Source organism: Myzus persicae, unplaced genomic scaffold (assembly GCF_001856785.1).
Source record: "Myzus persicae strain clone G006 unplaced genomic scaffold, MPER_G0061.0, whole genome shotgun sequence".
In the NCBI taxonomy this organism is placed as follows: domain Eukaryota; kingdom Metazoa; phylum Arthropoda; class Insecta; order Hemiptera; family Aphididae; genus Myzus; species Myzus persicae.
This window is the reverse complement of record NW_019101308.1, coordinates 352,921-370,406: the sequence shown is the minus strand read 5'-3', so window position 1 is coordinate 370,406 and position 17,486 is coordinate 352,921. Positions and strand designations below refer to the sequence as shown.

At 27.4% G+C, this 17,486-nt stretch overlaps 1 protein-coding gene across 3 annotated transcripts in view; it reads right to left on the bottom strand.

The window, feature by feature from the left end:
- LOC111028604 (nitric oxide synthase, salivary gland) overlaps nt 1–17,486 on the bottom strand; it is an 83,842-nt gene that overhangs the window by 6,890 nt on the left and 59,466 nt on the right. For 2 of the 3 annotated variants that reach the window (XM_022307324.1, XM_022307325.1), the window contains 12 exons: nt 14,282–14,423; nt 12,008–12,147; nt 9,442–9,616; nt 9,267–9,368; nt 8,982–9,176; nt 8,437–8,534; nt 8,160–8,304; nt 7,901–8,005; nt 6,401–6,489; nt 6,193–6,312; nt 3,193–3,400; nt 60–192 (listed from right to left, as the gene is read on the bottom strand). In XM_022307324.1, the coding sequence (XP_022163016.1) occupies nt 60–192; nt 3,193–3,400; nt 6,193–6,312; nt 6,401–6,489; nt 7,901–8,005; nt 8,160–8,304; nt 8,437–8,534; nt 8,982–9,176; nt 9,267–9,368; nt 9,442–9,616; nt 12,008–12,147; nt 14,282–14,423 (1,652 nt within the window). The remainder of the gene's footprint in view (nt 1–59; nt 193–3,192; nt 3,401–6,192; nt 6,313–6,400; nt 6,490–7,900; nt 8,006–8,159; nt 8,305–8,436; nt 8,535–8,981; nt 9,177–9,266; nt 9,369–9,441; nt 9,617–12,007; nt 12,148–14,281; nt 14,424–17,486) is intronic. The other variant, XM_022307326.1, reaches the window with a different exon arrangement.

The window sequence follows — 17,486 nt, the reverse complement described above, 5'->3', positions numbered from 1 at the left end:
TACCATGGTGTCAATTGTCGATGCTAAAAACATTTAATTTGTATGCGTCTTGTACGTACCGGAATGGAGATCGTCCGGTTCAGCATTATTCACGAATCGAACTGTAGACGCGGACAGCTTTTCGTTATGAAGTACTTGTGAGGCTTCGCTAAGAGATTCGTCCATATCCAAACAGAACGTTTCACACGCAACCTAATGGTGTGCAATATGTTAGTCCTTTATATTTTTAAATAATGAGAACAGTGTTAGTAGCTAGGCTGGCCCCAAAAACGGAACACAGAAGCTAAAAAAAATGTTGTATAATGTTATAAAAGCCGATTGAAAATATATTTTATACTAAACTGATGATATTATTGTAATTTATTATATATCTAATTTCTACATTATTAAATACATAAAATGATTTAATACCAACATTGACTATATACGTGTGTAGAAAATCAAAACGTAATTTATTAATTTAAACATTTTATGAATTATAAAATAATTAGCTTCTATATATCATAATCATAAATAATATCAACATTAAAACTACTGAAATTCCTAACAGTCCACGCACAAATGTATGCTCATATTTTCATACGAAAAAAATCTGACAAAGAATGAAAGAAGAGATGACTCAAAAAAATTATTATATGATGAAACCATCAATAACAGATCAATGAAAAAATTTCGATTGCGCAGCTATCAAAAGAAATAACTCAACAATATTACTATAAATCATACATTTTTTTTACAATAACAAGGTAATTATACAAAAATCAAACTAATGCGCGATCAGCATCCGAATCTATATACAACTCATAGATATTTTAAAAAATAGACCAACATATTATACAAGGACCAATCATCAAAAATAAAGTAACCTATAAACTTAAAAACTTAAAATTTCTTTATTTGTTTCACATCCTTCACTATACATATACAAAACATTAAAAATCAACAAATTGACGTAAACAAACAAGTCACAGAACAAGCACGCACGAGTACGCTAAATCACGAGAATAATACTTTAAAAAAAAAACATTAATTTTTGAAGCAAATTACAAGTAAAGATTTAAGCACAAATGAAATATAATTCTTCAACAAAATTATGCAACAAATGCAAGCCAATACACGAAGTTCAATGCAGAGTATATAGGCATTGCATTTGCACGCAAAGCTGGGAAATAATTAGGCAATGAGTTAGAAGTTAAATAAAAATTTAAGTTAATTTTAACTCTACGTTAATTTAAAATTAACTCATATTTTTTTTATACTCTCAATTAAGTTAATTTTGAATTTTTGTATTATCCACAAAAATATTTTGCTTATTTTGTTTACGGTTTATAATAATAAGTTCTACAGAATGCAGAAAATGTAATCAGAAAAAAACAATATTTTTACGAAGAATTTTGTACTTATATTTTTAGATGAAATCTAATATTATATATTTTATCAAGTGACTATTATTTATTTTATTATGCATATATTACCTTACACTTAAATGCATTTTTTAATTTGCATTTACTTAACTTATTACCTAATTGAAATTAAGTCAAGTTAATAGTATTTGTTAACTCATTTTAAACTTAATCGATATATTAAAAATATCAATTAACTGAATTATTAATTTAATTGAAAAGACAAATACTTAACTTAACTTGTGTTAAAAAATATCATTAATTAGTCGAGCCTTGCTTGGGTGTCAAGGCCAGGCAGCCGGCACACGTGATACAGCGTTGCGAAAATCTAAGAGGGGACAAAACCGGTCATATAATGGAAACGTGCAATATTGGCAAAACGCAGCATTTAGTACATCTCTACAAGCACAATGCATCTCTATAAAATCAGTGCATGTCCACAAGTCGACATTGGTCACGAAATTCACATCACTCAACACCGGTGAGGCAGTGACACCCTCAAATTTTTTTCTTTTCTAAAAATTAACTTCTAATCGAACATTTTCAATTTAAGTTAAATTATTGCACTGATTTTAGTATTTGCATAGGTTTAAATTCATACTTCTGATTTTTCAAACAAAAACGTTATGTTATGCACTACCTTTTCGACATTGCCATAAAATGTACAATACATTTTTGTCTCCTTTCCTCAAATGTAAATGTACAAACTTATAAACTAAATAAACTACATCTAACAACAAAATATCCTAATAATCAAATGATAATATTCTAAAAGTTCACATCTCATTGCTCTCAAAGGCTGGATTTTAGAGTATATCTGCAATATAATTGTATCGGGTTATGTTCAGTATTTTTGAAAGGACATTTTTTTGGAAACACCCTTAAGATACTCATATTTTAGAAATTAATTATACCAGTATATGGTATTTTCATAAACTCTAATAATCAAGTAATAATATTCTAAAAGTCTCATTTAAATTAAATTACTCTCAAGGCTGGATATTCATATTTTGGACGTATCAATGTATAAAGTCTATAAACATGAAAAAAATATCTTGGATACATAATAAATCATCCATAATTATAAGGTGTCCCATGTGTATTACAAATAAAAATCAACATATTCTATGAAAATAATTTCTGGAATAATTTAATTTCTTAAACGTAGCACACTATAATAAGTAACATCAGGTTGTTACAACAAAATTGTATAACATAACGTATAGGTACGCAATTGTAGAATTAGTCCATGCATGGATAATTAAGGATTGCAACAAAAATGCTCATCGAATCACTACAAACAAGGTAAGTGACATTACATTTGGAATTATTTAAGTCAAAAACAGAATTATAGTTCTTTACATGGGAACGACAATATTTAGTAGTAGAATGAAAATTACACGAGCGTATCCATAAAATAGTAGGAAATCGAATCAAAGTCATACTCGCAAGTCATTACTATATTTTTAACATCTCTTATTTCCTCTATACCGTGGCGTTTTTATCTTTATTCTACTAAACATTGATGGCCAACGTGGGAACTTTACCTCCCTACTTACAGTTCTCTTTATTTTTATTCTACTAGATTGCGATATTACAGGGGGTTTTCAAATAAGAGTAATCTTGTGGTTGTTTTCGTATAATCATCGGTTTTTAATTTAATATTTTTGATGATTTATTAGAAGACATCGCTGTAAGTATTAAATAATAAGGATCACCGTACACGTTTGAACTGAATACAAAAGCTTTTCCGACGAAAAGCAATAAATTGGAAATATAAAATAAATACTTTTGATGTCAACATTGTTTTAAGTCTGCTCACATGAAAAACATCAGTAGCCCATTTTTTAAAGGCTTGCTCTTGGCCACACATCTCGTCGCCTTTATTGAGTTTGATGAGTCGCTCTCCGCCAAGCTCACCCAGAAGATTATCAACATACGATCCAAATGCACAGAAGTTTGGATACGCACTCGAGCCCAATCCAAACACCGCAAATCTGTAACGAGTAAATATTATTTTTACTTTTAAGTTTGGTCGATTCAAGAATAATTTTTTTTACATCTTCCATTATACAAATAACATGAAATTGAAAACATAGTTTCATTCTTTAATGATTACTTATTTTATCATATTTATGCTCTTAAACGATGTTTACACAGTTGTCGTAGAGTTCTTTCATTTTGAACTTCAATGAGAAAAATGTACTACAAAAGTTGAGTATATTTTTTCAGAGTTCGATATTTTGAGTTCATATTTAATATTTGGTTATTTAAAATCAATAACGAGTTTAAGGAACAATTCCCATCAGCACAATTACAATATTTATAATATAATATTACGTATAATGTATATCATATAAATATGAAAAGAAACTAAACTATTTATAAATGTAAATGTACAGAATAGTAAGGATTTAAAATTTATTTGGAGTTGAATGTTACACCTAAAATATAAAGTATGTACAAAAATAAATTAATGAAATTACCACACATGCATTATGTATGCACGATAAGGCATATTAAAAGAAATATTGAAATTATACTTAAATATAGGAAAATGTTTTTTCGGTGTATTTTAAGTTTATAAATATATCTGTAGATAGGTACTGCGTTTGAATTTTTTTAATTAGCAAGATTATTTTCCACTATGATTTGTAAAATAGACAGGCACTTTCTGTTTCTTTATTTATTTGCATATTTTCGGTTTGAATGTTTTTTAAAACACGTACATTCTTGTCTTTGGTATGCCTTATATTTACTACAATTGAGTTTCGATGATGTGTTTTCCTCAAATTTCAGAAATAAAAGATTTAATAATTTACCAACCTACCAAATTTACACTATACAGGTATACATATATAATACGCAATTGTTAATACGTATGCCACCTGCAGGGTACCTAACATTCGGATAAGTTTTAAAGGTATTGAGGTTTTTTTTCAAGTGGATTACTAAATCTTATCACCAGTCAAGAGCATTTCTGTGTGTGTGTGTGTGTGTTTTGCGCCTTTTTAGTTCATTCTAATTTATGAGTTTAGCGTTATTACAGTATTACTACCTCGATAAATATTTGAACCAAACATTAGATGTTTATGTAAATTTTGTTTCAAAATTACACCATTAATCTTAAAATAATTGAAATTTATTGCTATAAAATTCCAAGGTAGGTCAAGTTAACGAACTTGTTTAACTTGTTATGTTAAGATATAATATAAGACAAAATAAGTGAAGTAGAGGTAAAATTGACTAATATATTTCTTGTAACTTCGTTAATTAATAATTAATAGACATAATAACTATGGAAAGAAAAATAGCATAATCTAAAAAATAGACGAATTTTGTTAGTTTTGAATTTGGGAGTTATGTCCCCTTGTATTTGAAGTGGACTAGGGTGGGCAGTTGACTCTTCAGCGAACTTTTTTCCTAGTTGCTAAAAAAGGGGAATTATAGAGTTAATACAACTGGCTATTTTTATTTAATACGTTATGGAAAACTTTGCATATTAGTATTTGTATGAATGCAAACTATACAATTAATAAAAGTTATATCAATCATGGAGTAACCCAATCCATATTTTGAAGCAGCTAATCGCTTTACAAAGATTTTTGGAAAAAACTTTTCCAGTGCCCGAGCTTAATAAATTACGTGTTTCTGAGTGTTAAATTTGTTTCAATTAATACCTGAAATTAAAAAATATTAGAAACGAAGTATTGTATTTATAATACCACAATGTCAACATTACACCATACAAATCTGTATCATGGGCTCACGCCCGTTTATAATTAATAAATAAATAAATAAATAAATAAATACCGATTACCGATTATATACAAGCGAGTAAAATGTATACATAGGCGTGCTCTGACTTTCATAGCAGATACGCATGTCTATAGAATAAAGATGCCTATTTTTTTACCATCAGTCAAATTAATTTTTTCCGGCAGAAGTGACTATAACCTGCCCCGCGGCCAACCTGCTAAAATTTGTTGCAGATGTTGCACATGAACAACCTTCTGCTGCACCGGTGCGTGCACCAATGCATGTCAAACTCAAACTGATTATGATTATACATTTTACTATTTTAGGAATTTTCTGTCTTGGATTTATCAACTTTTGAGGCAAACACATTTTATACCCGAACCCTAGTGTTTCTAGGATATCTTCTAATTTTCAAATAAACAAAATTATAAATGAATGGTTTACATAAACATGTAACTTGATTTTATACATCTGTGTAAAATCACCTAAAATTTAACACTTTATGTATGTTATGAACTAACTTATAAAATTAAAGTTTTCCCATCAAATCAAAGTAACGGGGTATTTAACTTAACTTTTGAATTTTTAACTATGGGCCAGCCTTGTCAAATTCTATATGGGCATATATGTTATTGTCTATCTTCTGAAAAAATTAAAACTTATTATGTTACACGATATGAATTTAATGTTAAATTATTCAATGAAATATTTAGTAGGTAGAAACTTTTTGAATATTTTATATACTTAAGAGTTTTCATTTGTACTTACAGAGGTATTTATTTATCATTATTTCGTTTTGAGTACCTTTGAGTCAAAGAATAAACTATTATATATCACATAATATTATTATCATAACTATGTCCCGACTATAGGTAGTAAATAAATGTTAATCAATAACTATTTTACCATAGGTATGTTAATAACGATTACAATGTGTCAACCAATTATGTACCTATCTAATTATTGAACACCCATTTCGTACTTAAATTTATACTTATTTTTTTTTATTTGCTTAATTTTTTTTGTATACCTGACGTTTCCAAGTGGTCCGAAGTTATCAACATCTGTCGAATCTCTGTTAGACAAATCATTTAGCTCAGTTAAATGGTGGCATTCTGAAAGACTATTCGCTTTTATAAATGACGCTGAACTAAAAATAAATATTAAAAATAAATATTTTAATAATGGTGATTACTTATTGTCTTTTTACTAAGTTTGGACGGGCTAAGATCTAGTACCTGAGAGGTGATGATTTAACGGCTAGTGATTTATTAGAATTAGTGCCTTCGTGTTCCATTTTCATTGAATGCAATTGTTGTGCGAATTCCTGTAATGAATAATATAAACTCAAAAACAAATATTACTCTTATTGGAAAGTTGTGTTTTTATTTTTTATTTTTTTGAATAAGTTTTTGTTACAATTTAAATAGGTTGTTTTAAAAAATAAAAGTATGATTTCTGCTGGGTTTTCTTTTTGTTTATATTAACGTGACTTCTAAGGAGTCAATAAAAAAAGTTGTTCGTACTTTCTTTTGAAAATTGGCTAACCTCTAACTGTATGTACAACTAAATAAAGAATTTTTCCAGAACTGGGTAAAATATTTAGGACTAACTCTTGATAGGCATAATTAAACCTGGGCAAGACTGATATTAATTACAATAATTGACCAAAGTTACTGTAAAAACATAAGAAGTTAAAATAAGTGTTAAATTCTAGAAATAGATCTATTTAGTTCAAGCCTCCATCAATGACCAATAATACCCTCTTCTACATTAAACTAGATTCCGAAAAGGGACTATCGTCAGTTTATTTGAATTATTATTTTTTTTTAATTTCAAGAAACTGATTTATAAAAAGTGTATTCCGTGAATTTTACAATTTTTTTTGGTAGTCTTTTTTACGCTTATGATTAAACAAATACTCAATTGATAGATATAGATTTAATAAAGCGCTTTTTTTAGATTAAAAAAGTGTTCAATGTTCATATTAAAAACATGTGCAAAGCTATTTGTTTAACCAATAGACGATATCAATGACCCTACTTTTCACAATCTAAAAAGAAAAGAACATTCATAAAGTTGTGGGTTGTGGCCTCTTTTTTTAAAACAAATGTTAGTAAAGTTGCGCTGTTTCGTTTTATTTTCTTAATAAAATATATACATTATTTTCCTTTTACGTGGTATTATCTTTTTCTGAGTGGATAAAAATGCCGTTCTTGAAATAGTCATATACCTGATATAGGATTCCCAAGCAAGACTATGATATTTATGATTTTTGGAGAGGCACAGGGCCAAGGAAATGGGGTTTTTAAATTAAAAACTAATTATAGATTATCCAAATTAATAAAAAAATGCACCTCCCAACTGACACAGTTATTAATCATGTAAATTGTATTCAATTAAATGTGTACATTTATCAAATCTACGCCTCCCTATCTAAATATTTTATCTTGAGTGAAATTACAACTCTATTCATACATCTGCTTTAAAAAATAATAATGTAGACAGCACATCTAAAAAAGGTATAGTTAGGTTATAATAATAAAACGCATAAGTGTAATGTACAAATCTTTAAGAAAAAACTTGTGGCTAACCAGTCATCAATATTATTTGTGTTAACTTTAGTCATTTAGTATTAAGTCATTAGTATATATTTTCAATTAATAATAATGTGAGAAGTAATAATGTGAAATTACAAGATCGGACTATTTTATTGAAACTAAATTACTTAAACATACCTGTCCATTCTCGGGAGGATCACCATTTCCAAAAGTTGATACAACGACTAACAATAACGCCTCATGTTCAATACTTGTCATATCATATTCTTCCATGCTCATTACCTTTTATATAAATTTTATTGTTATTCAAATTATAAATAAAATATCGTTTAATATAAATACAATGTTATATAAAGATAATAATCACTGGTTTAATATAATTTTTGCGCCTTAATGCGTATCGGTAAAATGTAAATTAATTATTCGCCCAATGTACCTGAGAGTGAAAAGCATGAGCAAATATTTCACCCAATTTTTTCGCATACATTTCTGATCTTCCTGTTTCTGTTGCATATAGTATGGTTGCTTTAATCCTACGAGACAATGCTTGTCCAAACAATTTCGATGTAAATTTCACAGCTCTAATTAAAAAAAAATGTAGGTGCTTTAGTTGAATGAAAAATAAATATATTAAGTATAGCCGTATACCTATACCATATAGATATCAATATTGTATAATATATAGATATATATATATGCTTTTTTCTAAATACCTAGCAATTTGTTTAAAGTGGAACTTGCGTCTCTGTTTCTTTAAAGATTTTCCTTGATTTTGACCTTTTTTCCAAACATGAGTTTTCCAGGCTGGTTCCTTTGAACATATTTACTAAATATTATTTAGTGATTTATTAATGTATTTTAAGAATTAAGAAGTCATTTTAGATGTAAATATGTAATTATAGCAATTGTGTGTTTTTGTGAAATTATTTTTCAGAAGAACGATTTATTAAATATTTCATGTAAGTTTATGATTTTTGTGAATTGTGAATCATGTATTTTTAATATTAAATTACAAAGTGTTTGTTAATGATTCAAACATGCATTCAACAATATTGCCAATCTTATGTCGCTTAAACGATTTTAATATTTACAATGTATGTTTTTTCGATTAAAATAAACTCTTACAGCAATATAAAAGTTTTTGTATGAGAACTATGTTATTCTAAATAATTTGATTAATTAAAAAAATTATAAATGTATCAATGGTAAATTAACTCATAATCTTTCTAGTCTATTAATATAAAATTTCAAATATTACCTGATAAGCATACATTGGGTGAAGTTCGTAGCTGACCATTTCTTGGTGAAAAACGGGTGTGATGGAGCCAGAAATTGGCGGTACAATCCACACCCAATCTGCTGGACATCCTTTTCTTGTTCTTAACTCGTTGTCATAGTGCTTCATAAACGATTCAGATGCGGTATGATGATCCATTATCGTAATATTGTTTGACTGTTGCCAAAATACATTTTATAATTTAAGATCGTCAAAATATACTATAATAATTGTTTACAAAAACAAGAACCTTATATATTGACTTACTTGGAAACTGTGTAGTACGGCTAAGTTCACTTCTACAAGAGCTCGGTCTTTTTTCAAAAATCCATAATTTTTCAATTCGATTTTCATACGTTCTAAAACGTCCTGAAAGTTGTAAATAACTTCTAAGTAATAACAAAAAGAAAAAAAAAACAACAAAAACTCATCGAACGCTTACATCTAGAACATTATATCTGTGTGGATCGCATAGATTTCTACATCCGATTTCCGAACTCATGTACCACCCGTTGAACGGACACGCTGTGAACTGGATTCCTCCACAGTCAAACATCATTCCGGATACTGCAGGGAGGCAGTACCACCGGAGACCCAAGTCAGAGAACCAATCGAATCTACAAACAATTGGTTGGAACTATCAGATAAAGCGATGGAAATTTAAAACGCACAGTGGAGTCCTCCTTAAGTATATTGTACACTAATATATTATATTATATCTGCAGTGCGTAAGTTAATATCATATTTTGATACTTTGAGGTTTAAACACATTATATCATTTCTAATCATGGAAAAAATTGCTTTTTTCTGAAAACAAATTAAGTCAAAACTTTCTACTTTATTAGAATGGCTTCACTAAAATCATTACCCATGAATCATATTTTGTACGTTTGACAGAAGTATTAAGGGGATTGGAAGCTGTGATTTTCTGTCTTTGTCTAACCCACGGGATCATAGGAAGTTATAGACTTTTTTCGTTCCAACGTACCAATTTATCTAATGATGCGATAAGAATTCTAAAAACAGATTTGAATTTTTCATCAAGTCTACCTGAGATCGTTTATCCCATTTCTTAAATTTTTAAATTTTTAACTTCTCCAAAAATTTAATTATTTAATTTCCTTTTTTATTACAATTTTTTCTAAGGATTTGGAGAGATAAAATGAAAAAATGCGGGGAACTCGATCTCAAGGGGTTAGACTTGACCACAAATTCAAATCTGTTTTAAAAATCTTATACTAACAAATAATATTAGTATTTCGAAATTGTTCATTAAAAAAAAACTGTTAACAAACTTGTAATAGCATGTACAATATGATGAAACATTTTAATTTTTAATAAATAAAAAAAAAATCTTATCGCTTCATTAGATCAATCGGTAAGTTGGAATGAAATCACGTTTAAATTCCTAGGCTCCACGTGTGTTAGACAAAATCATCGCTTCCAATCCCCATATAATATATAATATGCATTATATAATAATACAAATATGTAGGGTGAATCTAGAGGACTGAAAAATCATGCACAAAATTAATATGAACTATCTTTTGGATTCACTCTGTATAATCACACACAGGCATAAATAGGACCGATAATCTAAATATTTGTAGAAAAGGTGTTGGAATGCTACAGTTAAGATCATAATGTTTAAATACAAATAATATCCATAATATTATTGTGTCATCTATATTATACAAGGTGGTATGTAGATATGTAGTATGTGTATTATTATGTCATAATACATTTTGTCCATGTACCGTAATTAAAATTTGATAAAATACACTTTTTATAGTTTATTATAAATATTAAATCAGTTTTCAGTTATAAGCCATATGAATAACATGAAGTTATAAGGTAGTATACTAAGATTCGAGAATAAAATGTGAATATGCGAATTCAAAAATCGTCCGCCCTGAAGATTATTATATATATGGAATAATAATCATATTTCAATTTTTAATCAATTAATATTTTGTTAAAGCAAATTATCTTTAGTTTTTATTAGAATTTTTATTGGTTTTTAATCAAACTGCTTCGTTAAAAGAAAAAATAATGTTTTTTTTATCTCTGAACTTTGTACTTCCTTTCAACACTATATTTCATGTTACATAGGTACATCAAATGAAACTCATAGCAATCATATACATAGGTTATGTGTGTATATTTTAATAGCTTTTCGCATGTTTATTATGACGGCATGTGTCATATACTTTATAAACTGCGTTACTGGTTCAAATATCGGAATATGAAATTTAATGAAAATTCCAGTAAGAATTACCATACACGTATAATTGCCAATTATACATGGTAAACAATTTTCATAAGATTTATGTATTTTTTTTATTTGTGTGGTTTAGTTATATTATATTCGTGGACTGTTGAAATTAACAAACAAATATTTATGTATCAAAAAATATTTATAAAAACACAGTACAAATATTTACTAAGTTAACTAAGTGAAAATTATTAGTTTAAATATTTGGGTACGCAATTCGTGTTTGAAGAATCAAATTATGGGTAAAACAATATTGCCAATTGTAATTGTATCTTTGGCATATAATTTAAATAAAAAAAAAACTCAGTTGTCAGTTAGTGCTTCGCGTTTTCTACATATATGTGTTAAATATTAAAGTACACGATGGACCATCATTTTCAAGTAATTGATTAATAATAATGTATTTTTCACGGATGACAATATATTAGTACAATATAGAATTATAATAGCGTAACTTTTTTACGCGAAAGACCAAAGTGATTGTATAATTTTATACAAGTATGTGTATATATTATTTACTACCTATTTATACATTGTACTAAAATATAATTTAAAGTTCTATTGAAGTCCCACGTATCCACGTAAGTATTGTAGGTAATAGGTAATCAATAACAAATCGGTATTAATACAAATGTATGTATACTTCAAACAATTGATGAATTGTATTGATTTTCGGAATTTTAACTTTGATTTATTAATGTGTCACTTATAGAGTATAATTGTTTGTACTCACGAAGGATGAATAAGCGAAACCTCCAAAACTAGTTCCCTCGGTAAATCGAAATAATCTGGATCATGACCGTTTGCTGATAACACTAAAGGCAGCAAATCCCATCTTGTGCCCTTTCCGCGCCAACCGAGTTTCGTACACACCTGAAAACCACGTCACTTTGTTGATTTAATTACGTCCAGCACGTTATATTGTAGCAATTGAGTATTCGATGTACCAACATATTTCGGGTAAAGTATGTGACCTACCACACATTCCGTGTACCTACCCCACTTGACCTACCACACATTCCGCGCAATGCACGTGAATTACCGAAACATTTAGCTTGCACAACGACAATACTATATTGTAATAATAAACAAAAAATAATATAAACGATGGAATTCGAGTTTACAATTTATTTATAATGGACTTGTTTTGAGTAAAGTATGCATACAAGTAATAAATAAATATTTGTGGCTATGTGAATGAGAGGCTTTTTACCGATATAATCGTATTATTATGATGAGTTTACAACCATAAACTAAGACAATATATTAACAATATACTAACAATATATTAGCTAATGTCTAATACTATAAATATTTTACTAATAACTATTGAGTCATGGGTAGTAGGTAGGTTCATCAATGTCTAATATTCTAGAGACCAATATAAATAGTACTAATAGACAAATATAATTATTTAATTTTGAGTGCAGTCTGTTTCATTACGTACAGTTCACTATTTGGATTTTTACTATTTGATTGTAAACAATGGTGATTTTTTTAGTTAAGTCTTGTATTCATTTTATTAAATGATTTTTTTTTGTGACATATTATTTTAGTCTTAATTGAATGTCTTTGGTAATATGTGTTGTCCAGTTTCAATACAAACTAAATGACAGCATTCAGTATAGTATTTTTTGCGGTGAAGGTCTTTTCATTATCATCTATCTGTTATGATTTTTGAAGAATTTATGAATGACTGGCTTTAGATTGTATTGAAAAATGTGTTATAGTACCCAATAGTAGTGATTAATATATAAACTGTGTATTTAGTACTTATAGAATAATACTACAATCTATAATAATTAGGGAAACAATATTAACATATTATATTGATAAGTAACATACTTTACCCAAAATGTGATGGGGATTCAAAATGTAATTGTACCTAATAGTTCGTACGCAAATTTATCGATTCCGCCAAAACATTCTGTTTTTAAAAAGGTATATATCGACTCCATCGGCTATTGATTCTACCAACTACAGTTCATATTATATTTACCTATCGATTACATCGAGTCTTAAATTTATAATTACATTCATCGCTCGGCTCGGAATCTAAAATAGTATAACCCATTTGCATTGTCAATGCTGAGCTGTATAAAAAATTTATTAATTTAATGGTTCACCAGAACTTGGCCAATTGTGCATTAATATTATGCATAATATATCTTAAAATATCATTATCACATCCATATGATGCAAATACGTTACACAGTGAATTTAAAAAATCCAATCACTATATATAATTTATTTAAAAAAATATACATAATATATACAGGTAATATCACCAAGTATCTCACCCCTATTTTTTCCTTGAATAATTATTCAAATTTTGATTTTTGGAATATTAAAAGTTAAAATATACCTAGACCATTTTTTTTTAATTTTTGATTTTTTTTACTTCTTAAAGAGTGTTCTGTGGCGAAACAAACTTTTTTTCAAATTAGACTCCCCCCCTCTGTAAATTATTAGTAGATTAATTTTTTGAAAAATGTGATGTACCTGATTCAAAATTAGAATTATTTGTTTCTCACTTATTAAAATGTATATTAAATATTCTAATTGTAATAGTGCTTAAAAATGGTTTTATAAAAATATAAACAGATGTTATAATGGTGTTTATTACAGTTGAACGATTTTCATAAATTATTAATGGTTATAAGTTAATAATTATTTAACAATAATCACCAAAATTTTTAAATCCCCATAGTCTTCACATCTACCAAACCAATTATCGTGGACCTATTATTTTTGGGGCACAAAGTTAAATAACTCAATAACTACTCGGATTAGAGGTGGAATCGATATAAAACCGACGGAATCGAAGTACGTCTTACAATTCTACACCACTATAATAATACCTGCCTGATACTTTGTAAACATTTGTATACAAATATCGTATTATTTTCATGGTCAATATTATATAAGAATCGGAACTCGGAAGTTTATTATTAAAGACCAAAAGACATAAAAAGTAAACTATTTTTTCTTTTTAAAATAACATTACGTCAGTGAATTCTACGTTCATCGGGTCGCCAATGATTGTTCCGTCTGGTTGTTTGTATCCGGCGTAAGAAATTAGTTGAGAGTTCCAAACACGAAAATCATGCCGACCGTCGGTCCTCTGTTGAAATACAGTTATAGCTGATCTATAAACATAAATATTTGATTATGAAGTATATCATGTTTAATCTTATTTTATTGGTACACCCATCAACAATATTTATGAACGGGCGAGATTTTTTTGGACCAAAATCGTACACATCCCCTTTTGAACAAATTAAAAAAAGTCGATTATCTTTTCGTTTAAAATCATTCTTTTCTCTTTAAGGCCAAATCAAAAAGTTTAATATTCTACTATAATAATATTTTGTTTTAGTTAATTGTTGAAAAATGATCAAACATAATATATGGTATATGAATTATACAATGTAAAAATAAAAATAAATTATTTGCATTGCAGTATTTGATCAGTACTATAATAACTCCATGCATATGTTAAATATGTCATTAATTTTGGACGAACATTTTACATGTTTAAAACTTGTAGTAGGTACTAATAAAATAATTATTGACGAAAAATATAGTTATTTCATACTATATAATTTCTGTACAACATAATATATTTTTATTACTTTTCAATGTGTATAGGATATAGTAAATATTAAAATGTTTGCTTAGGCTGAAAAGTGAATCGGTCCTAAAATTGAAGGGTACAAATTTGGCTGATAATAGTTGATTATACGTATCTCGTTGAACCCAGGGTAGCATCTGATTTATATTATTGTAACCATCTTAGAATTTTCGAGTAAAATGGTTGGTAATACAAAAAAAAATTAAGTCCTTCAAATTTACCATTTATTTTGTATAGTTAGGTAATTGTACATATTATATTAATTTACTTATTATTCGTTACCAAGAATACTTATATTATAATAATCTTAGTCATCGTTTCAACTTTCATACATATATGTCTAATTTAATTGTTAAAATTTGTTCGTATTAGATTATATTATAATAATATTTATTAAGTACCTATTATATCATTATTTTTTATTCTAATAAAGTAGTTATATTTTTAACGATATTATTAATATATACCAATTGCACAAATCATAGATTGTTACACAAAATAAACAACAACAAGTTTTATGTTGCAGTAGATAACACAAAACTATAACTAGATAATGATTATTTATTTCTATTGAGAATCCTCAAAGTTATATTTTTTTTATATACTTAAAATATAAAACTATAACCATAGTCCCTTTTAACAGTAAAGAAATAAAGACATAACAATTTTTTAAAATATATTTTTTACGACAAGCATTTGTATATTATTTAAAAACAAAAAAAAAATATTCTCAATATCTGCATGTTGATAATAAAACAAATTTAGGATTGTGACTTTAATGTTTAAACATTTTTAAGTGTACCTATTATCAAACAGCAACACGGATAATAATAAAACAAAAACCGCCAAAAGAAGTTAACAGTTTCAATTAAAATTTATTATAATTTAACATTTTGTGTTTAAACAAAGTGGTGTTACGTAAACATTGAACGTAAGAACTGATTGTTGGTTCATAATGAATGAATTACTAAATAATAAATTATGTTCACTTAGAAAAAATAAAATATTTTTATAGTTTATTTAAGTTACAACCAACATAATTAAAATAACAAGTATTTAGTGTAAATAGAATCGTTCCGCTGACTAACAAAAAAATGTGACAAGTTCTTTCAACCGAATTACCTACTGTGTTTTTGTACAAGAGAGAACTTATAGACTTATCCTTTCAAAACTTTGTAAATTGTAAGTGACTGTTGAAACTTTTCAATTCATCTTTGTAACTTTTTAATAAAGTGTTGTAAAACCAAAAATCTTTACCGGGAAAAGTTTATGTTTGTAAAAATAAATTCAGTATTTATAACTGATAATTTTTGTAAAGTAGTTGATATTTTATTTTAACTACCCAGTTAAATGTATGCTAAATGTTTTTATTCTCAATGAATTTATTTAAAGAAAAATTCAAAATTCTTTATAATCAGTCAACGAAAATCATAGAATTTAGAACTTAAGTGTATAGATGTGAAGTCGAAAACAATTTGTAGAATTTTTGTGCGTAGGAAAACGTAACTAAAATGTAAATAGTCGATTGGATTTTTTTTTTAAATGTATGCTGAGAATCGTTGAGCTTTTGAACAGAGGCGAATATTATTGTCGAATGAATTGTTTGTCGGGTTAAAAATCTATATCTGTAATTTTATCGAAAAAGCAATTTGATCTGTGACTTTCATGACAATAATGTTATGAGTCATAAATTTTAGTAGAAAATAAAGTGTATTTTTACGCTGGAAGTAGATTTTATCAGTTGGATGAATTTGAAGTTTTAACTGTTTGATTTTTATATATTCAATTTTAAGATTGACAATAATGTGGAAAATGTTAATCTCGGAACGCTCATTTTGTACAAAATAATTGCATAAAATGTAAAGTTTACTGGCAAAATTGTCTTAATAAGAAAGTTTTCAAGTTCATTGGTATTCCTATATGCTAAATCCTTTCCTCTTAACTTCTAACTTTGAGTTTATCAAATTTATATACATATATAATAATATATTATATTATTATACTGTATGCTGGAATAAGTGCGAGCGATATTAGGTGGCGCAGGAAATTAAATCTCATTTAATGCATTTTCTGTTGATAAAACTTTTAAATAACACCTTGCTGTTAATTGTATTTCTACTAAGTCGAATAATTTTATTGCTTACGAATTATTCGGTTGGAAATCAGTCTTTGATTGTATCTACTTCGATATAGGTAATAATTATTGCACGCAATCTTATTTTCGTAATAATTGACGGAAAATAATAAATGGTTACTAATTTAAAATGGTTTTACTTGTATCAACCTAAATTGTTAATTATTTATTAGAAAGTATATATACTATAGTACTTCTGCTGCCATCAACAATACTCCACCTCACTGAAAAAAGAATACATTTTGTTGTTCCATGGAAGCTCGAGTAAACAGTCAAATATACAGAGATATTTGAAAATATCAACAGTTGTAAGGTCATTCAATTTCTGTATATTATTTTTTTATTTAATTTCAAATTTAAAACAAAACGTCATGGTATCCTCAGTACCATTGATGTCGTTCTATTTGCCATTCCAGCTTAATTGTCGTTTCATTTCACGTGACC